Consider the following 24,511-nt stretch of genomic DNA (forward strand, 5'->3'; position numbering starts at 1 on the left):
ACACACTTAAAAAAATTATTATATCTAAATTACTTTTTATTATTGATAAATAATTTCTAAGGTATTAGATACCAATTTAGAAACTATTTATCAATAATGGAAATTATTTTAGATATCAATACTTTTTTTAATCTCTAAAATAATATCTAATTTAGTTAATATAACAACTAATTATTTTTTTTAATAAAATTAAATTTTATTTAATATTTTTTTTTTGTAATGTTTTATCTAACATTGAAGAGATTTGCTAAATAACTAATGTTGAAGAGACATTTGAATGTTTCTCTATCAAGTCATTATATCTAGATAAAGTGAGTTATGTTTGAATGTCTAAAAAAACCTTATCACTTTTTTAAAAATCTTTTCCCTTCTAAATAAACAAGTCATTTTGAATGTTATAAAAGAATTTTTTTAACACTTAATTATTTATCATGCAAACAACTTCACTCTCTTTTATTTATATTACTGGTATAAAATATGCTTGAAATTGTGTATCTTTGGATTAAAATATGCATTGAAATTGTGTATCTTCGGATTAAAACTGAGAAATCTTCAAAGTACTTTTACTTCTACAATATTTTTTTCCCTTTCTTTTTTGACATCAAAATTCACAATTGTATATTAAAATTTTCACATTTTGAAACTTCAATCTAAACATAAAATCTGTGGATGATCAATTACCGAAAACATGATTAATCATATTATCTAAGATCTCAATTCCACTGTTATATCTTAACCTCCAATATAAATTACATTGATGAAAAGTTCACATTAACTACACATAAATGCAACAAAAATAGAGTTTTAAATGCCAACAGAGATTGACAATAGTGTTTATATAGGTCTTGTTCAAGAGTATATAGATTGTCTTCATGTTTTGAAGAATGATTATATGTGTTTTAATAAATGGTTTTTTATGAGCAAAGAGTGTTTTTGATAAATGTGAATTGAAAATTGTTGACATTTCATTTGTTTCTTCACATTGGATAGTGTTGGTGCACCTAATGTTTATGACAAGAGATTTGAGATAGTGATTTCAAAAATTGAAAGGGAAAGAAAGAAGAAGAGGAAAAGAACATTTGATGATTATTCTTATTCTTTTCCATACCCAAATTAACTTCAAATACTTCTCTCTAATATTCTGCCTTCTCATATCAGCTACAATATTCCACAAATGCATTATTTAATCTTCTGTAAACATTTTATCTTATTTGTTTTTTATTAGGTATAAAATGTTTTCATGTTAGTATAATGAATGATGATTACCTTTACTAAAATCTTTAATTTATTATTAATAAGAGTAATATAATATACACTAAAAAAAATTATTAAATAAAAGTTAATTTTAAAAAATTAATTAAATAATGTATATTATATTCTTATAAAATTATTATTGGTATATAAAGTAGTTTCTATTATTAATAAAATTTATAAATTAGTTTTTAAATTAATATTTAATTAGCTACAAATATTTTAACCATCAACTTTTAGAACCTAAATTATTTAGAATCTAAATTAATTAGTAGTTAAAACATTGATAGCTAATTAAATAATAATTTAGAAACTAGTTTATAAATTTTATTAATAATAAAAATTACTTTTGATACCAATAATTTTTTAGTCTCTATAATAATATTTAATTTAGTTAATATAACAACTAATTATTTTTTCTTTAAAATTAATTCCTATTTAGTGATTTTTTTAATGATATATAACTTTAAGTATTTTTTTTTATTTTAAAAAATTAGTTTCCCACCCTCTCTTTGAAAATGCTTTTTTGAGGAAAATTTAATGGAAGATTGTTTTTGGAGACCATTATTTTTTGAAAACGTTATTTGTAAATCCAACCTCAGATCTTTGAAAAAAATTTGTAAATTTTGCCTTCTACTAAAATGCAGCCTTAATGCTTGTTAGAAAGAGTAAAACAAATACAACACACTTTTTTTCGTTTGGTAAAGAAAAAATATATATTTTTATTCTTTTATCCTCTTCTTTGTCCCATTCCAAACACAACATTCAAATGTTTTTGGGTGGTTTGTGTGAAAATAGATATTTCAACTGTGAACGTGTTTATGGATAGGAAATGCATGGTGCATGAAAGAGATTTTGAATGGTGAGAGAACCAAGTATTTTTCTTTTTGTAAGCATTCCTTTATTGTTTAGGTAAATTAACATGAAACGCATAAAAATTAATTTTAGAGAATAAAAAAATTAATTATTATATTTATTAAATTAAATATTATTTTAAAGACAAAAAATTATTAATATCTAAATTAATTTTTATTATTGATAAATAATTTTTAAATTGATATCTAATTAGTACTATAATATTTTAATTACCAACTTTAGAATTTATAAAATCTAAATAATTGATAATTAATTAGATATTAATTTAGAAACTATTTATCAATAATACAATCTACTTTAGATATCAACAATATTTTTAATATCTAAAATATGATATAATTTAATTAAAAATAATAAAAAAATATTTTTTATATAAAATTAATTTTTATTTAATAATTTTTTAAAAATAATGATTTTTAATCAATTTAGTTATTATCAATTTGGTTAGGAATTTCAAATAATTGATCTTAATAAAATATGCTATATAAGTGGGATGACTTTTATCTTTTAAGCTAGTTCTCATAGTGTTGTTAAATAGAATTAATTATAAAATAGGTATAAAGTTTATCTGGATATTTTGATTTTTTTTTATAAATTATGATTCACTGTTATGTGGAGGACTGTGTAGACTTGAGAGCTCTGAAGTCTTTTTCTGCTTTAATTGATGACAATGAAGTCCACTTCAGTTGCCATTGGTGGCATTGGATTTGTAGCTAAAGGTGTCTTGATATTATGACAAAGCCACCAAAAGTGTTCTGTCAATAATCTTGTTACACCCTTTACATAATAAAATAATAATTTTTTTAATTTTTTAGTTCATTTATTTTAAATTATTTTATATTCTAAAATAAATTGTTATATCATTTCAATGGGGTTGGGTGAGTGTTTAATAGAAAATGGGGTATTTATCCTATAACATTTCTGTTTAGTAATACATTTTTGTTTATTGGGAAAACTTGAAAATTCAAGTTTGAAGTGGTATGTTAGTATGTCATTATCTGGTCAAAGATGATTTATCATTTTACTTTGCATAAAAGTTGTAACCCTTTTAATAATTTTTATTGATCTAATGATTGTCTATAATGTATATAATAAATATGTCATTTTTATATAAGAAGGAGAGTATCAAATTTTAATTCTAAATTAAATATTATTTAGATGTATGGATATTTTAAAAAGGTTCATTTTTTATATTATTTTAATATTTTAATCATAATTAATGTAAATTCAAAGCCTAAACAAATTAGTTTAATTTTTTTTTATAAATATTAAGTAAATTATCTTACATGATATATAAGTCTCAAGTAAGTTTTCGTTAAAAACGTATATAAGCTAAACATTTTTTTCATTTGATTTTAATGATGTTCTCACTTTAATTTGTTAGAAAAATGATAATATTGAAGGAGTTATGTCCAAAAACATTTGGTGGTCGTATTGATGTGCAAGAAAATAGTAAAACAGTAAAAATGATGATAATGTGTATCTCTTATTATTATTATTGTTCGAAAACTTGTCGTCACTTATTTTTTTAGTGCAAAATAGTTTGAAATTTTTGAAGTCAGTGTTTTGCTTTGTTTGGAGTGTTGTTTGTGTCTCATAACGATCCAATTCTAAACTTTCATCAGTTTAGGATGTGTAACACTTCAACAACGGTGAATGAAGTTTGGAGAATGGTATGGATTACAGTAGTTAACGATATTTGAATGCATAGGAACAAAGTTATTTTCAAAGGAGGTGTGGTTGATATTGTGGAAATGCCTGCTATGGCTTAGTTAAAGGTATGGTCTTGGCTAACTTCCAAGTTGAAATATGCTATCTTCTCTTATTTTGACTGGTGTTTTAACCTTTTGGCTTGCATGAGGATGGTCTGATTTTGTAGTTTTGTTGATTTTTTGTGGGAAGGTATGAGGTTTGGTAGAAATTCCTTCTGTTGTTTGTTGACTTTTTTAGGGGTACATATCTTTTATTGGGAGGACAAGATTTTTCTGAGTCATTTATTTTATTTTTTATTACTGATAAAAAAAAATAACTCATAAGAAAATCTCAAAAACATAATTTGGTTATTTTGACTTGTGAATTTTTCATTTGTTCATTTCATTCATTAAGAGAAATTATTGATTTATTAATAAATTAAATTAATAAATTTGTAGAAGTCATATTCACGAATTTATCGTGTAACATTAAATAACTTTTGATGTTAATCTTTCAATTATTATTGTATGCCCGATATTTATTACCCCATTCTCATCTAAAAGAATTTTTCTTGCTAGATATATTTCACATGTATATATACACAATCGAACAATGTTAACTGATATTGCACACCAAAATAAAGTAGTATGATGAAATTGAAATTGATTTTTAATTTGAATAAAACATTATAAACTTGATTTACTTTATAAAAAAAATTGAATATGATAATCGGATCAGTAATATTACATATATATTCTGCAAAAGTTATCAAGTAGTATAAGTAAGAAAAGTTGTCACACTCATGTTAATTAATCTTCATGAGTGAATAATTAGAAAATTGGCAATGGAAAAACATGAATGCATTGATAATGTTACATACACATTTTCTTAAATAATTTTTAATTAGTGAATAATTAGTTTTAAGGTACTGATTAGCGAATATATAACACATGAAGGTCAAAAAAGGTTGAAATGAATTGATAAGCTTGCTTTCCAAACTGCTATTGATATTTTGTATTCTGAACATCACATAAGGATGATCCATAGGCACAAAATAATGTTTATAGGAGAATTGGAATGGAACAATGTGGAGTAATGAATGGTCAAAATGTGTGTTTGACTAAGTTTATTGATATTTATATGAACTACTGAGTTAAAGGAACACATTCTAGTTCAATCTCCAACACACCTCTCTCAACATGTTGTAGCCTCAATGAGATCTCTTGTTTGATTTGTCCATCTTCAAGGGAAATTATACCATCTTTAAGAAGACTGTTGTCACCACTTGCTATCCATTTTCCAACTTCTGTACTCTCATTCACTGAAGATTTTTCATATGCCATTGCAGCTGAAACTAGAGGTTGAATGTCTATTTCAGCCTCACCCATAAAATCATCAGTTGAAAAAGTATCTTTGTCCAACACAATCTGCATAAATGCATCACCATAAGCAAATTTTGACGGTTAGCTTGTTTTCAATACTAGGTGTGAGCTCTAAATTTTATCGTAAATTATGTGATTAAATTTGTTTTATAAGCTAAAAGTACGGAGTCATAATGACGTGTTTGAATCTGTTAATGGAGTGAGAGCGTGAAAAGAAGAGTGGGAAGATCCTTTATTTGAATCAACATGTTTGGAGGTGGAATCAACATGTTTGTAACCCCTTAAATTATCTTAAAATTCAGTGTCTTTTTTAGAAAAAAAAAAAAAATACCCACCATCTCTTTTAGTTATTTATTTTTATTTTAACAAGATAAATGTTTAAACCTAATAGATTTCAGGTTTTATGAAAGAAAGAAATGGGTATTAAGTGTGATTTGTATGTAACATCTATTGCTAAAATAACTATTAATTAGTGTATAAATCTAGTTATCAAAAGATACATTTGATTATTTTTCATGGGATTTATCACTATGGAAATGTACTGAACTTACAATTTTAAGAGGAGGAATGCAATCTGGAATTGACAACATTAGGCTTTCATTCCAAATTGGGTTTAAATTGTTCTTTATGACACGTGTCTTCACTGACTGCAATGTAAGAGTAGATATTGAAGTTTAGTTTGAAAAAAATAAAATAAAATAATATATATATATATATATATATATTTATATGAATGGTGTGAAGTATAGTTTATAGATGAAGAATCTCACTTGGTGACCAAGAGATATGGTCACATAAGGATCACTACTCATCACATCACGAACAGCAAGATTAGTGCCCTTAACCACATTCACCTTTATCAATCCAACAAATTCGGTCATTCCTGCCTATAACAAGGACAAACAAACTCACTATTAGAATAATATATGAATGAAATATTTTTATTTTTTTAATAGATGTGAGATCTCCAACACATCATCACGCCGAGAGTGACAGTTCGTGTGTGAGATAACATATTATAGGTGGTCCAATAACGACTCGAAAGGAATAGCACGATAAGCCTAACAAATACTCGTTAAGATAAACTTTAAATGGTTCTGATACCATATTATGAAATGGACTTTAAATCTAACTCAAACCCATAAAATCGGCTCATGGGGTGAGTTTTGCACACACTTATATACAATAAAATATATTCTTATTTTTAGTATATGTGAGATCTCCAAAATTTTTAAGAACTATAAGGATAATTCAATTTTATAAAATGGACTTATAAGATAAGATTTACATTCATTTATAAATTATGAAATATCTTTATTTCTAGTTAGCATGAGATCTACTTTTCTATCCGCATAATTTATTTAGCATATGTTTGATATAGGTAATTAATAGTATATATAATCAAATGAAATATTACCAATGAGTTGGTCTTCTTGGCTCTAAAGTCATGGCAATCTTTTCTTCCTCGACTATTTCGAAATGTTCTGCCAATAAAATGTCTATTTGGTGGTTTATTATCACAATGTTTTTTTTCTCGTGTGAAAGGATTTCTTGAGTAACTAATTTGAGAATCTGATGAACTTCCTGAATGGGGTGGTGGTATGAAGGGACAAGACATGTTATCCTCAGTATCAGAAAACTGCAGATACTCGTATTTTCTCCTGCAAAATCAAATTCCATTTTATTAATCATATTAATGCAGTTCAACATAATTATGAATTTTGCATGCATGCACTTTTTTTTTAGTACGTGCTTGTCCATTTACCTAATGAAATCTGAACGTTCTTCGATAGAAGAATCTGGTCTTGGTTTTCTTATGTTATTAATTGGGAGGTGAACTTCATACTTCTTGTTGACTAGTGTATTTCCACCCAATTTCACCAATGCATCAACTTGTTCATCTGTCCATTCATCTAGGTTTAGGGACAGAACCTGTGACGATGTTAAATCATTGTTAGAATTTTTATTTTGCTCGACAAAGAATGATAACATTAAAGTAGAACATTTAAGGAATACTACAACCTATATAAAAACAAAACCTGTTAATTTCGAATATTAGTTACATCAAACTAAAACCTAAGTTTAACTAAACAAAGATTACAACTTTTTACAATAGAATAAAATCTATAATCATATAAATATCAACCATATAATACGCCTACAATTTTATGTCTTATACTAAAAATTACCTTGGATATATGGACACCTAGGCTTCTATGTATTCCAGAACATTTGATGCAAATAAATACTCCAATGTTTAAAGACCTGTGTAATCCAACCAATGGTGTGTGAATATAAATAAATGCAGATACTATATGACTTTTTTATTTTACACAACTAACTTTTCAATACTTTTTTTTTTTTATCATAGTTTATGTTTAAATGTTCTTCTTCCATTCTTCTAGTAATCTAGAAACATAAATGGAAAAAAATCATGCTAGAACTGAGATAATTGGATAAAAAAAGCTTTCTTAGAGATAAAAATATTGATAAAAACTTGTCAATAATTCAGATCCAAAAAACATGAGGAATGAGTAATTGATGTAATTAAACTAAAGTCCTTTAAAAATGAAAAACACTTACACCCATTTTGGCTCTAATGCTCCACAATCAGCACAATATCTATTCCCAGCTTGACGCATCAAACTGTCTAATCTTTTCTGTGGACCTACTACAAGAAAATAAAATAAAAATAATATTAAACTTATAAATTAACTCAAATTCTCTTATCAAATTTATCTCCCAACACATTAATATTTGTGATTTCTAAACCATACTCACTTAAAAAAAAAAATCAAAAACACATAAGAAAATTATTAAATAACAATTTATTTTTTAATAAATAAATAAATAATTATTATAATAATTATGTTATATATTTTATAAATTAAAAAATTATTAATATCTAAAATAATTTTTTATTATTAATATAAAATTATAAATTAATTTTTAAATTGATATTTAATATCATTTAACTACTAATGATTTTAGATTTTAAATTAAAAATTTAAAATAGTTAGTAGTTAAAATTTTGATTATTAATATTAAATATCAATTTGAAACTTAGTTCATAAAAATAAGAAATAACTTTAAATATTAATAATTTTTTAATTTATAAATAGTATTTAATTTAGTTAATATAATAATTAAGTATTATTTTTTTAAAAAATTAATTATATTATTTAATATTTTTTCTAATAGTGATATAGGATGTCTAATTATCTATATTTCTTTTCACTTGGAAGGACAAACATATATACTAAATCCTTGTGTGTGCTAACTTTTCACGATTCTAGATTGATTACTAAAAACATTCTTTCCAAATTTGTACTTGTCCTTTATGCTGCAAATGATTTTCCAATGTAGTTTATGAAGTACCAATAATAAAAATATGAATTAGTTATGATTTTATTTCGAAATTATTAGCAATAATAAGACTATCATAATAAAATGAATAGTTATTTTCTATTTAAACAAAAACTTGAAAAAAAAGGTAAAACTGAAAATTCATTAAAATGATAAATAATCTCTATTTAACAACGCCCCTTATGGTTAATATGTTTTGAAAAGTCAAACTTCTCATCCTATAAAAATAAAATAAAATAAAAGGTATATTACCAGAAGACATCCATTGTTCTTTTGCAACGTGAGCATTGAAACTAGGATTTTCTGAACAAAAGAGATCATAAAGACATGATCCTGATCCTACAATTAAGCATTTCATTTAATAGTTAGCACAATATTATGGTCTCATCATAAATTGCAATGCACACTAAAAAACAATTAAGAGTTGTTCCTTCAAACTAAATGTCATCAAATGAAAGTTAACAACATACAACAAACAAAAAAATAACAATAAATATTTGTAATAATTGGGTCACTAGCATTTTAGATATCCATACAATTCCCTTTTATAAAGATGACAATAAACTAATACAAATTAGTTAGCATATATGCATAAATCAAACTAACTAATTAATTTTTAACGTGAAGAAATCTCAATACTTGTCTAAAAATTAATCTCATGAAACCTTGTCTAAAAACTTCTATTACTAATAATTAATATATACACCATACGTTTTCTTGAAATATCCAAGGATTAAAAAAATCATTAAGGTGGTTAACAACATAAAAAAATCCTTAACTAGACTCTAACGATCTAATGATCTATTAGTCTTTAACCACACTTCTACAATGTCAACAATCTTGCTTACCCTTTATGATGGAGGACCATTCCAACTACCTAAAAAGATTATTTTCTAGAAAATTTTCTTTCTAAAGCCTTGTAAATTTGTATAGAGTAATTATGAATTTCTATTTCTGTCTTTAAAATTCTGTATTAGAATTTTTTGAGCCAATTTTTAGATTAAAGTTAAAGAGCTTGAAGGGAAGTCTACTTGGCATCCACATTGGCACCACATGAGCCCTTTCCTTCCTTTTTCCAAACTGACTCTTCCTTCTCCTTCATGATGATTTAAGCGCCTCATGCTTGCCTTCCTCTCCTCTTATGCCACTTGTCACATCATGAATGGAGAGCTTTGTGATACATGGATTGCCACGTGAGAACCCATGAAAGGAGAGTTTTTAGGTGTCACATATCACTCCATGAATGGAAAGTTTTGAGTTGGGAGATAAACTTATTACTACCGTTCCTCCTAGTTTCTTTGTTTAAGAGACTATCCTTAACCAGGTCAAAAGTTAGTTTTCCATTAGAAGCAGACTCGTTCAGGCACTAATGTTTTCCAACTTTCTGGTAATGATCTAAGCAAAAACAAAGCAAATAACTCATTATCTAACACAATATCCATAGTGATCTATCGGTTCACCATATTATGAAAACTATTGAAGTGTTCAACCACTGAGGAACCATATTTGTATTTCAAGTTTATTAGTTTCCTAATAAGGAATGCATTGTTCAAGGAATTTTTAGACTCAAACAAATCGTTTAATCTCTTCCATAATTTATAAGCTAGAGTCTCACTTGATACATGATGATAAATAGATTGATTTGTCCATTTCCAGATCATGCCAATACTCTTCCTATTTATCTTCTTCCAATCTCCCTTACATATATTTGTTAGTTTAAGACCTTGTTCCTCAATAGGATCATACGCCTTTGCAAAATAGTTGTTGGGAAGATAAAAAAAAAAGCAAGCAGAAGCAAAACCCATTTCAATTCTTCCTTATAGATATAATAAACAAAACAATGAGATGCATTAAATAGAAAGGAAAGAAACTAGGAGACACCAAAACTTTTTAACGTGAAAAAACCTCAATATGAAGAAAAAACCCACGAGACCTAGTCTAGTAAAACTTTCATTAATAATAATTAATGGGTACACCACAAGTTCTTTTGGAGACTCCAAGGGTCAACATAAAATATTCTCTTCACCAAAAAGGTGGATAATAACACAAGAAACCTTAATGGGTATGTAGCTAGACAATAGATAAACTTTTCTCGAAGTTCCTTCTCCGTATAGATTTGTATAGGACACACTGATTACTATTTTCTTCTTTCTCTATCCCTTTGTGGCTTCTTTTCTTTTCACATCAGAGGCACTCATCTTTTCTGTCTTTTTATCTCCTCATAAAAATCATAATGCAAAAGGATGCATTATTTTAGCTGCATAATGGGTTGATAGTCAATAAATAAAATACTTCTCTTTCTTTTTCTTAATTAAGTTAGCTTGGTTCCAATAAATTGGTGACTCATCTGAAAAATATGATGTCAATCCCTTATGTGGGTTTAGCTCAGGTCTCATTGTTTTGAGATCTCTTCGGTGAATCTCCCCTAAAAGGATCTAACAGTGGTATCAAAGTTGATGGTTCGTCTTAGTGATCAACTCAAAGGAGTATAGTACGATCATGTATCAAAAGTATTCCTGATGGAGGTTTCGGGTAAATGTGTCTCGTTATGTTAAAGACAGTACAAGTACTAGTGGAGTAATCGTGGTTAGAATTATTTATGCTCGATGGAGATGTACCAATATGAAGGGACTCACACTTGACGAGATTGTTAGGGAACCCAAGTGTGAGTCTAAGTCTCACACTGAGTAGAAATGAGAATGTTGTGCAACATATAAGGAAGAAGACTCACAAACCCATTGTCTTTAAGATTTTGGTTTGAAGGTGGTGTCAATCCCTTATGTTGGTTTGGCTTGGGTCTCGTGGAATATCCTTGGTGAATCCCCCTCGAAAGACCTTACAGTGGTATCAGAGTCGATTTTTTGTCTTGGTGATCGGCTCAAACGAGTACAATATAATCCCTGTATCGAAAATTTTTCTAACAAAAGTACTAGTGAGGTACTCGTGGTTAGAAATGCTTTCGCTTGAGGGAGATATACCAATGTGGAAAAGTATCACATTGAGTATAAGTAAGAAAGTTGAGGAAAATATAAGAAAGAAGACCTATAAACTCATTAATTATTTTAAGGTTTTTGATTAAATGTTGTGCTAAATAATTTATTGCTTTATAAAATTGTATATTTTACTTTTCACCACTATATAGTCTATCCATGAAAGAATTTAGTATACTAAGGTATTATAATATAAAATAATAGATTCATGTCTTATTAATTTTTAAATATTCTAATTGTCTTTGACAACACTTTTAGTTTTACTAGCTACAAGAAACTAACAACTAACAAATCTAATTATAAAAATAAAATCATTAACTTCATAAACGTCAAAAAAGAAGAGAAAGCACTTTCTATATGAAAAGAAAATTGTGCTTTATTATTTTTTATTCTTTTATGCAAATGACAATGAGAAAGATAATATTTATTTTAATTCTACATTATTTATAAAGAACAAAAGTTTGTTATTATGAATTTTTTTATATAATCATTTAAAAACAATACAATGGTGCTTAATTGGTAAGGTTACCCATTATAATAATACTTATAACTCATCACTCTTGATTTCGAACTTATCTTTCTAAATCAATGTGTCAAACTTGTAAACTCTATTGATAAATGAATATATGTTTAAATGTGTAAGTTCATTTCACTAACTTATTTAAGTGAGGAGGGATTAAAATAAGGTTGTATGTGATAGAGACTCTTTATTCAAAATACCACATCAAACAAAAAGAGATTATGAAAGGAAAAAAATTATTGTGATTTTTGCATACCCACCAACATACAAATTTTCAAATTGTAACTAGAAATTTGTTCAATGTCACAATTTAACTTATTTTTGGACAACAAATTCTCAAAAAGATGGTACTTTGTGTTCAACGGCTAGATCATTGTTTGGAATTCTGAAGAGGGAGAAAAATAGTAGTGATTCTATTATAGGGTTTTTTTTTATCTTCTTTATTATTTGTAAGCTTTGTTGTTTGATTTGTTTTTTTTTTATTGTATATATTGTCCATGCACTTGTTGAAGACTTTGATGTATCATTTATTAATTATAGTGAATATACTTTTTGCCTAGATGATTCATGATTTTTATCATTTGTATCTCATATACCCTTGTTCTTCTTATTTTCTTGCCATGCTCTATTATTTTATATTTCTCATAAATTTTGGGAAGTTCAAAAAGTTTTATTCCCCTATTTATTTTATGTTGTTAAATTATTATTTTAATATATTCTCTTATAATAAAGACATAATCTTAGTTCCTTGAAGGAAGGAAATAGTATTATCTATTGTCATCATTATTGTCTCTCATAACTCAAAAGTAAGAAGAAGAAAAAAGTGAATGAAATAATATTATCATATTCAAATTACTAATTTTTCTTGTATAAGACATCAATGTTATATTCCTTTGTTTGGGAGAGGGAAAGAGAAAAAAAAAGGAATAAGAAGGTTTTACCTGATATACCATTGGTATTAGGATTTTCTGGTTGAACAGACATCTCCATTTTGAAATATTTGAAAGGTCAAAAGAAATTGAGGCTATAACATTGGAATAGATATGTCTATCCGCTACTCCTCTGCAAATTGCATGAAGAAACATAAAATATGACCAATAACAATGAAATAAGAATGGTACAAAAGATAAGAAAAGAAAATTGTGTTTTCAAATAGAAAAGCTTACCAATCAAATAATCTCCTTTCTCATATTAAATTGAGCATTCGTCAACGACACCTTATCCTCTACAACAATTAAGAATGTTATCACAAATTAAAAAAAAAAACATATTTAATCAATTGAATTTTGTTAACCATTGTAGCAATACAAAGAATTAGAACATTTTCAAACGATGAAATTTGAATTGATAAACTTTGAAGATTAAACGGCGAAATTTGATAAAATTGATCTAAAAAGCCAAAAAGAAATTGAAATGAGAAGTAAATATGGATTTCTAAAAACGAGAACTTATTCTTGAATTTATGTTCTAACAAGTTATTCTTCTTGCTATCAAAAGTGAATGAGAAAACTACAATAATTATTGGGATTGAAGTCTTTTGTTGGGATGAATGTTTTACCCACCATAGAACATACATAGAACATTGATGTTCCTAGAGAAATACTTGAACGCGCTTCACAGGGGCGAGTTGAATCTTGTTCGTGACAAATCAACATATATTTATCCAACACACATTGCTACATCAATTCCTCCACTACTACCATTAATAGACATTTCCAATCTATTTTTGTTTATTTTGTGATGTTTATATTAAAGCAATGTAAAATGTAAAAAAAAAAAATCTAACTCCAAACTCTTTTATTTTTATAATTAAATGATAACCATACAACTAAAGTTATAAAACTTCTACCATTCAATCGTATCTAGTAGGGATAACAATACATGTGTCAATTTGATTATATATGTTTGCAACAATAAAAGTAAAACTCATTTATTTTTTTATCAATTTCTAGGTATGAAATTTGTGTCTCATTTTCATTATTCTTTAGTAGTGGATATTCTGGATATATTTATACTTGTATTCATATTATATCAAATGTTAATTAAATATTTTTTTCAAAAAAATAATATAGAAAACATGATATTATAAAAAATTTACTGTAAAATATTGAGAGAAAAAATTATTTTGTTCAAACAAACACATCATAAGTTACCTTAAATATACAATTATAAGTACTATAATTCCTTTTAATATGTATATATAGAGAGACACATACACAAATAATATGTTTTGTTACTTACTATTATGTCTTGAGTACTCACTTAAAAATAAACATGAATTATTTTATACGTACAAATGGCGTACCTTTTTTCTAATAAATAAATAAAAAATTCAAAATTATTCTTTAAAATGTAAATTCAAATAAAAAAACTTATTCTTAAAATAATATTTGAATAAAATTACATAAAAGAAAATATTTCTAAAAGAAATTAAATAAGTTGAAATGTAAGATATAAATTTAATTAAAACTAATCTCTTTTAAAAAAAAATTAATTTCATTAGTTAAAATAAAAGCACAAATTTATGAAATCAAATTATAAATCTTTTTTTAATATTTTTCACTAAAAATAGTACTTATCTCATCAACAACAATAATTAAAATATTTACACTCATTATTATAGAATATCCATTACAAGTGTTCATTCAATATTAGTTAAAATTACCTATATAGTATTTATTACAAATTTTACTCAAAAAAGTAAAAAAAAAAATCATCTCTCAAAACATATCTAAATAACATATAGGCATAAAAATAGGAAATGAAGATTTGAAGTTTGAGAACTTACCTTAACCAATATTCCACTTCCCTTGTTGCTGTTATTTCATCTTCTTCTTCCTCAAACCTTTGCTGCTTCAATGCCTTCAGATGCTTCAATGCTTTCTTCAGAGACCATGTTTTTGTCTCGAAGAGAGATATATATACACATGTTTATACATACATACATATATATATATATATATATATATATATATATATATATATCTGCATTATCCTAATATATGATGAGATTGTGGTATGCATGTTTTTTCATGTTTGGGTCAACGGATATCATCCTCTTGCAAGCTGTCACAAGATATTCTCCTTCACATTTGTGTCTATTCATTATTTTTCTCGTGCCATAAGAACATCTCATTAAAATAATTAGGAATTTATTAATAAGTAAATATGTTAAGACTAAACTATTACAACTCTTTTTTTTCTAAACTTTTTCAATCATCTTCTTTATTATATTGTAAATATAATGATTCTAAAATTTGAGAGAGTAGATGTGAAATTAAAAATTATGTAATGTAATAATAAATTAGACATTTGTAAAGAGTTTTGAAAATTGGGATTTCGCACTACTAAAAAAATTTATTAAATAATTAAATAAAAATTAATTTAAAATAAATATATTATTATTATATTAATTAAATTAGATATTATCTTATAAACTAAAAAATTATTATATTTAAATTAATTCTTATTATTAATAAAAAATTATAAATTAATTTATAAATTAATATTTAATTATTTATCAAGTTTTTAATAACTATCAACTTTTCGGTACGCTTTTCTTCTTCTTGTTCTTGAAATGTTTAATTACTTTCGAATTCAACAATTTGAAAGTAATTTTTGAATTTAGAAAATTACTTTTGTATAAAATTCAGAAGTCAACTTTATTTTAAATTATAGAATTTATAATTCAAATTTAATTTTTAAATTCTACAATTTGGAACCATTCATAAGTCATATCACTTTCAAATTCTAAAATTTGGAATACAAATTTGGCTTCCGAATTTTATAATTTGGAAACCATTACGACTTTCAAATTTCTCTATTCAAAATTCGTTATACCGGTCGCTTCTTCCTGCACTTTCATATGTTTTTGTGTCACCTCATAAATTTTTGTATTTCAAAATTATCTTTCAATAAAAGAGTTAAAGTGTAATTTATATTCTAGATTACATAATACAATAGTCTTTTTCCAGATCTATGATTAACTTTCAGATTATATAATCTCGAAATCTTTTTTAAATATGATATTAGCTTTCGAATTATGTAATTCAGATTATATCCAGATTACATAATTCATAAGCTACTCTCGAATCCAGAAAATAAATTTAAAAAATTTTAATTCGAAATACTATATTTTAAAAAACAACACGAAAGATACTCAAATCAATTACAAATCAATGTAAGAAAAGCGTGAATGTACTTGGGGTGCCGAGTGAGATAAAATGGAAGAAGAAAACTAAATGACAAAAATATTTTCACATTTAGTATGGTGCCATAAAAATGTATGGAGGTGCAGGAAGAAACAGCCTACTCTACGGGCTTAGAGAGAAAATGAACAGTTCATGGGTTGCAGGGACATAGGGTTATTTTTAAGGGTATTTTAGTCTATTCACAAAGATATGGAGATGCAGGAAGAATCTATGGGGTGCAGGAAGAAACTTCCTTGTAAATGAGTTCCAATATTTTGGCCTTATACAACCCTGTATCAAACCAAAAAGTCAGTTTAATCTTTTTTAAAAGGTTACAAAAAAATCTTTTTTAAATTTAAATCATATTCACGGATTTAATTTTAATTTTAATTTTAGATATAAAAACTTAATATATGAATAAATATAAATTACAATAGATGTATGCGTTTTAAATAGTAATGACTTTTATTTTCTTAAAAAATATAATTATGTTATGAAGTAGAATCCATAAAGTTACAATCAGATTAGTTAGAACAAATTACACCAGTGAATCTAAACTAACCTGATTCAATTTAAATTATCATTTATTTGTTTGAACTGACTTATTTTATGGACTTTCTGAATAAATTAATAAGATTAAGATTAGTTGTAATGTTTTACACACTTTTTATTGTGTTTACAGTGTTTTCATAATTAATTTGAGAGAAAAGTAAAATAATATAAGCGATTAAGTTAATATAAAACAGTTTTTACTATATTATTTAATATGTGCTTTTAATATATGATTCACACATTAATAATTTTAAGAAAATAAAGACCGGCACATTCTAAATAATTTTTTATTATATATTTGTGTTCTTATTATATAACATATTATTTTATCTTATTAAATATGTGTTTGTTTTAATATTTAATCCATACTGATTTTTTTTTAAATACATAATTATATTACTCAAATCTTAATTGACCAATTATCAGTTAAAGTGTTTGTGATAACTTAATATTGATAATATATCACAATCTTTTATAAGATAATCATTAATCTTTTATCTTTTATCTTTAGTTTGCTTATCAAAAACTTATATAAATACATTAGTTTTACATAAATTATTTATCCATTCTCATCTATTCTACATCACTTTTAGTCAGAAGCTTTTTTGGGAAAGTGAAGAGTCTTTTACACGTAGGTTCTTCTACAACTTGATTCAGCAATTCATATCTGGTAAGAGCACATACTTATATTTTCAATTACGTAATATATATGTATATATAAGAATGTGTTATTATGCATATAAACAATTTTATTTTCAATTGTTTCAGCTAATAATATGGATCAACAATCCAAATCCAAAGAGGTATGTTTTTGCTCTGAAGAATATTTGATTCATAAGAATCAACATAATCCTTCTTATTCGCTACCTTCTGAAAACTTCAGAAAATATATCGTAGAGCATGGTGAACCTCTTACGAAGAGACTCACAAATAGTGATATCAATGTTAATTTAAATAGATTTCTTCTGAATAAGAATCAAGCAGAAGAATATTTTTTACCGTTATTGGAGGATCATGAAAATATCGACAAAGGAGTAGATGTTTGTGGCTACGATGATTATGAAAATGTTTATTTTCTCACATTTAAGAAGTGGGCAAATAAATATTATGTATTGAATGGTGATTGGAAATTTTTCTTTCAAAATCATCAACTGCAGAGCAACGATACAATCACAAGTTGGATGTTTCGTCATTCAAATCATACGAAGTTATGTATAGCTCTTGAATATGAGAAGATTGGAAGATAAGAAGATATATGTATTAGAATCTTCATCAACACTTGGAAGAATTTGAAGCTACTCAAGATTTGATTAAAAATTGTATATTTATTTTTTATTTTATATATTATAATATATGTGTTGTTATCATTTTTTTTTTAATTTTTTTACATGTTGTTATGAGTTAGTAAGAGTCTTACCACTAATTACTAGAAAAAAAAGTAAGGTCAAGAGAAAGGCTTATGATTTAAATATAATTAAAAATAAAATAAAAAATATTTTTTTTATACAAGACAAAAATATCATATTATATATTATTATTAAATAACAACTTTTTGTAATGGTTAACTAATTAAAATGAAAATAATATTGTAAAATAAAATTTATGAAATATATGCATAAAATAATTAATAATAACTAAATGGTATATGGTACGTGAGCTTGAATAACTTTTTCCAATTATAATAGTAAAAAAAATTGTTTTATTATTATAAAACAAAGAAATTTTAATATTGTAACTTCAATTTCTTAAAACAATATTACAATAAAATTTAATTAAAAATGTGAGAACCTTAGTATTAAGATTCATTCTTTCTTCTTCTTTCCTTTTTATTTTTTTAAGTTTTTATGTAGTTGCATGCGTGCATTTTTCATTTTTTTTTATAATTTATATGTTTCGGGTTTTTTCCTGTGATAGATTTGTATATCACTAAATTTTTGGACTTTTCAACTATTATTGAGTTTTTGCATGGATTCCAACTAAATTTCATTTAAAAGGAATTATTTCAAATTATTAGTTGAAATAATGAATATTTTATAATTATATATTTAGAAATTGTGTATTTATGTTTGTAGTATAATACTTTGTTAAGTTAAAGGAATGTTTATATTGGAATTTCAAATGTTAGGTTAATTTGTTTATACGTGTAAGAGATAGTAAAAGATTTAGATTTTCATATTTAAATATCCATTATCATGTTTTTCCGATATCAAATGAGGTAGAGATAGTTGTTGGACTACAATTAGGGTGTTGAAGGAAAATGTCTTAAAAATAGTAATAATTAAATTATTAAACTTAAAATATTTCTATAAATAATTTGTAATGGTTGGTATACTTATTTGAGTTAGTAAACTTCATAGATTTTAAAAATTCAGTCCAAAGATATTTAAATCTCCAAATTGTTTTGTATAATATTTTTTTTTTAAATTTAGTAGAAAAATATATAATGTCATGATGTTTATAAAAGCTATGAGATGATAAATATGATCTTATATAATATTTTAGATTTCGGTTGTAAATACTATTTTATCAGTTATAACTGCTGTTCTAGTAGTTCTAATTTATTTTTATATTTTATCTATCAATTTTTTATTAATAAAATATATCATTTTTTTTTCTTATTCTCTTCCTTACTCTAAATTAGATATATAATATGGTATCAAAGTCATTTGCAGTTTATTTTAACGAAAGTTGGTTGGGCTTAGCAGGTCACCCGTTATCGAGTTGTATTATTCATAAATATATAGTAGTTTACCCGGGTCGGATCATCTATAAATATATAGTCCCACCATCAAGTCAGCAGTCTCCGTGTTTGGAGTGTGTTGAAGATCTCACATCGATTAGACATAATGACATTTACTAATATATAAGTGGATGCATATCTCACATTTTTATAAAATTAAGTTAGGATTAAAGTATACATCTTAAAATCACATATATTAAAATAATAATATTTATTATTTTTTTACATTCAAGATTGTACGATTTATGTAAAATTTATATTCTAAAGATAATACATTAATGATGAAAATATCAAAAGAAAAAAAATGTAAATTTATACGTCTATGATAATTATGACAAATAAATATTATGTGTTTAGTAGTGACTTCCAAAATCATAAATTACATAGGAATGATAAAATTACAACGTATAGTTTCATCACTCAAATCAAGTTAAGTCTAGGTGATATATATATATATATATATATATATATATATATATATATATATTTATAATACTTTTGCTCCATTTGAATTCTATTTTTACCCAAACATCACGCTGATTTTAATTTTATATATATATATATATATATATATATTATAAAATAGAATATGTCGTTATCATTATTGAAAACCCGTGTAGGCTTTTTTAAAAATTTGTTTACATTATGGATTTTATATTAATTACTAGAAAAAGTTTTGTATGTATTGTAAAAGAAAAAGTTTCAAATTTTAAGATTTTAAATATAATTAAAAAATAAAAATTATTATAAATAACAACTTTTTTAATGGTTAACTATGATTAGAAGGGAAATAATATTTTAAAATAAATTTTATGAAATATATTATAAAATAATTAATAATAATTAAATGGTACATGATTACTTTTTTTTACTATGATAGTAAGAAAACATTCTTTCACTATAGAGCAAAATGTACCAATGCAACTCACATTGAACTGCTATTATTTTTATTTTCATTTTTCTGATGTTCAAAGTCGCAAAGCAAATTCAAATCACATACATGAATTGCCAAAAATTATTTGCATTCATTAGGAAGACTATTTATCTTAGAATTTTTTTAATTATAAAACTTAAAATTTAATGTTTATAACCTTTTACATTCAAAGTTGTACAATTAGAAGTTAATATTTAAGATTTTTTATATTGAAGATTATAGCTAAATTTATATTCCAAAATTGATTGACATTGTTAAATTTATATTCCAAAATTGATTATGAAATTGTCAAAAAAGAACCTAAATTTATTCTTATAAGATAATTATGACAAATAAATATTATCTGCTTATAATTATGACACGTGTCTAGTAATAATTATTCCAAAATTAACAATGATAAAATTACAACATAGTTTCATCATTAAGTATAAATGATAATGAGAGAATTTGAAGTTATTTTAATATTTATTATTTTCAGAGTATGATATTCATATATATATATATATAAAGATGAAACATTTCATAGATAAGGTGAAAAATCGAGAGAAAGGGAAAATAATATGCAAGTCAGAAAAAATATAAGAATAAACAAAGAAGAAGGGACCATCTGAGGGAGACCAACCCATACATATGGTATAGGTCGATCTACAATAATCAGTAGTCAAGATACCATCACTTATATTTGGCTTCAAAATATTATGCTTTCCTATGAAAGAGGAGGTGGAAGGCCCGCCCATTCAGGTAGACAGATGTAAACCCAGTCACCTTAGGGTCTACCCAGTCAAACTCCAAGAGATGGGACGACTGTTTAAGGGGATCTAACCGGTCGGCAACACCTTCCGAGTCATCAGCCTTTACATAATCCTCCACGGGGGGCAACATCTGAATTGCCCCTTTTGACAAAGACTTGGTTGTGGAGGAGCCAGAAGAGAAGGAGGACAAAGACAAAAAAGGAGAAGAGGACGAAGAAGACATAACTAACCTCTCTCGGGTAAAGGACGCGGCGTGCCAGAACGAGTAGGTTTTGGATGTCGGAGCAGGAAAGCAGTAACTTGGACAGAAGGGACCACTATTTATAGCCTTCAAGATGGATAAAGCGAACTATTATTACGAGGTGATGTCGTTCGGCCTGAATAATGCTAGAGCGACCTACTAGAGGCTCATGGATAAGGTTTTCAAAGGGATGATCGGTTAGAATGTGGAGGTTTAAGTGGACAACATAGTGGTGAAGTTGGGCTCATGTGACCAACATGTTAAGGACTTGAAGGAAGTCTTTGAGGCTCTGAGGAGGACGACATGAGACTCAAGCTCGAGAAGTGTGTGTTTGGTGTTGAGGAAGGCAAATTCTTGAGTTTTCTATTAACCCACCAAGGGATTGAGGCTAATATGGACAAGTGCCATACTATAGTTGAGATGAGAAGCCCTCAGAATGTGAAAGAGGTGCAACAACTTATTGGGCGTCTTATCGCCCTCTCGAGGTTCGTCCCTCAATTAGTCGAGCGAACGTGGTCGATGGTGCAACTGCTTCGGAAAGCAGCAAAGTTCAGTTGGGATGAGAAGTGTGAAGAAATCTTCCAACAGCTGAAGGAGTTCTTATCCTCACCGACGGTGATTCAGAAGCCGAGACCTAACCAACCAATGATTGTCTATTTGTAGGTCTCAGAGGAGACAGCGAGTGAAGTTCTCGTGCAAGAGGTGGAGAAGGAAGAACATCCTATGTAATTTGTCAGTCAGACGCTCCACGCGACCGAGACGAGGTACTAGATGATAGAAAATATGGCATTTGCCTTAGTTCTAACAACTAGACGGATGAGACCCTACTTTCAAAATCACACCATCACAGTAAACACTGACTACCCAATCTTTAAAATTTAATCTAAGCCAGATTTTGTAGTGCGCATGATAAGGTGGTCAATAGAGCTCTTGAAATTTGACAGCCGATATGAGTCGAGGGGTGCAATAAAGTCTCAATGCTTAGCTAAATTCTCGACCAAGCTAACTCCCTAGCAAGACCTTTCGACCAGATGGATAGTGTACGCTGATGGATCATCCAACAAAACAACGTGTGGAGTTGGTGTCGTCCTCGAGGGTCCGGGCAACATCATCCTCGAGCAGACACTTAAATTCGAGTTGAAGGCCACCAACAACCAGGCTGAGTATGAGGCCATCCTAGCTAGTCTAAACTTGGCGTACGACATGGGATTTCGCGAAGTAACATGTAAAAGCGACTCCTAGTTGGTCGTCGGTTAGATAAAGGGGGCGTTCAAGGTGAAGGAATTGTTGTTGCAAAGGTACCACCATATTGTCTCCAACTTCATCGCCCGATTTAAAAGAACGATGGAGCACATCCGTAGAGAGGACAACACGAGGGTCGACGCGTTGTCTCAGCTCGCTACAACTAAGAAAAAAAAACTACCATAGATTTGTGGTGCAGATTTGCCTAAAACATCCCAGTATGGGAGAATTCGAAATGCTTAGCCATAATCAAGGACGATATATGGATGACCCCAATTGTTAAATACCCAGAGCTCGACATATGCAAGTCAGAGGAAGAAAAGACGATGAGGCAGCATTGCACTAGGTATACCATGATCGGTTAGGACCTCTACAGAAGAGGATACTCTAGGTCGTTATTGAAATGCATCACCAAGGAGCAGGCAAAGTATATCCTCCTATAAATCCATGAAGGGGTGTGTGGAAACCACTCGGGCGGGAGAACAATGGCTACGAAGGTACTCAAAGCCGACTACTATTGGTCGACCGTCAAGAGCGGCTATGCAGATTATTTGAAGAAATGCACTAAGTGTTAGGAGTATGACCCCTTGTCCCATCTCAAGACTGAAACACTCCACAATATGGTATCTCCATTGTCATTCGCCTTCTGGAGAATGGACATCGTTGATCCCTTCAGCCCGAGCAAAGGGCAAACAAAATTTCTCTTTGTCGGAGTCGACTACTTCACCTAGTAGATCAAAGTCGAGCCCCTCACCTCCATTGTGGCCAAGAACGTCCAAAATTTCATGTGGAGAAGCGTTGTATGTCGATTTGGAGTCCCCCACACCATCATAACTGATAATGGTCGGCAATTAACTGAGGACTTCAGTCCTTTTACGAAGATCTTGGCATAAAATCAATAACAAGCTCAGTCGACACCCCTAAATCAATGGGTAGGCTGAAGCAGTGAATAAGGTTATCCTTAATGAGTTAAAGAAGCGACTCGGCATGACGAAAGGATGGTAGACTAAATAGTTGATAGAAGTGTTTTGGGCATATCGTTGCTCGCCCCAAACTTCAACACAGGAGACACCCTATAGGTAGACGAGTCTTCCCTTAGAAAGCAACTCTTTGATCTGTCCCTGAATCGGGAGAGTCTGTCGGTCGGACTTGACCTACTAAACGAACTCCGAGACAAGAGTAAGATCCGCGAAGCCGCATGCAAGCTCTGAGCGGTCAGGCGGTACAATACGAAGATCCGACCGAGAAACTTCCAGAAAGGAGACCTCGTTTGGAGGATGTGAAGTGAGGCTACGAAGACGGACGACAAGTTCTTGTCCAATTTGGAATACCCTTTTCGGATTCGAGATATTGCAGCTGGGGGAGCATATCACCTAGAATGGCTATCGAGAAAATTTTTTAATATTAAACATAAGTATATATAAAATAATAAAATAAAAAAATTCTAAAAATTTTGCTGGCTATGGGGTTCGAACCCACGCGCACTTATGTGCAGAAGATCTTAAGTCTTCCCCCTTAACCACTCGGGCAAACCAGCTCTGATGTTATTTAAAAAATTTGGTCTAAATGTCAATAAATCGCAAACTTAAATTATAACTTCTAACTAAAATTGGAGTAAATCAATAACACCTTACCTATCATTCTCACTGAAGTGAGGTTTTTTCTTAAAGTGAGGTTTATTTTGATTGGTAATATATATCCCTCTTTAAAAATTTTGGAATTTTATAGAAAAAAGAGTTGATTATTAAGGTAGTACTTTTATTAAGTTCAAATAAATAATTAA

At 27.5% G+C, this 24,511-nt stretch overlaps 1 protein-coding gene and 1 non-coding gene across 2 annotated transcripts; both read right to left on the minus strand.

The window, feature by feature from the left end:
* Positions 1 to 4,706: 4,706 nt before the first annotated feature.
* Positions 4,707 to 14,971, minus strand: LOC137836210 (putative ADP-ribosylation factor GTPase-activating protein AGD11). Its single transcript, XM_068645056.2, has 11 exons — positions 14,866 to 14,971; positions 13,244 to 13,302; positions 13,019 to 13,139; positions 8,820 to 8,906; positions 7,785 to 7,872; positions 7,391 to 7,466; positions 6,967 to 7,133; positions 6,619 to 6,862; positions 5,972 to 6,088; positions 5,753 to 5,848; positions 4,707 to 5,246 (listed from the first exon to the last, which is right to left on the minus strand). Exons 3-11 carry the CDS (start codon positions 13,065 to 13,067, stop codon positions 4,965 to 4,967), a joined length of 1,206 nt encoding a protein of 401 aa, XP_068501157.1. The 5' UTR covers positions 13,068 to 13,139; positions 13,244 to 13,302; positions 14,866 to 14,971; the 3' UTR covers positions 4,707 to 4,964.
* A 9,211-nt stretch (positions 14,972 to 24,182) lies between these two features.
* On the minus strand, positions 24,183 to 24,265 carry TRNAL-UAA (transfer RNA leucine (anticodon UAA)). Its single transcript has one exon. It is a non-coding gene; the product is annotated as a tRNA-Leu (tRNA).
* Positions 24,266 to 24,511: the final 246 nt, after the last annotated feature.

The sequence above is a fragment of the Phaseolus vulgaris genome, chromosome 5 (genome assembly GCF_051622355.1).
Source record: "Phaseolus vulgaris cultivar YP4 chromosome 5, ASM5162235v1, whole genome shotgun sequence".
In the NCBI taxonomy this organism is placed as follows: domain Eukaryota; kingdom Viridiplantae; phylum Streptophyta; class Magnoliopsida; order Fabales; family Fabaceae; genus Phaseolus; species Phaseolus vulgaris.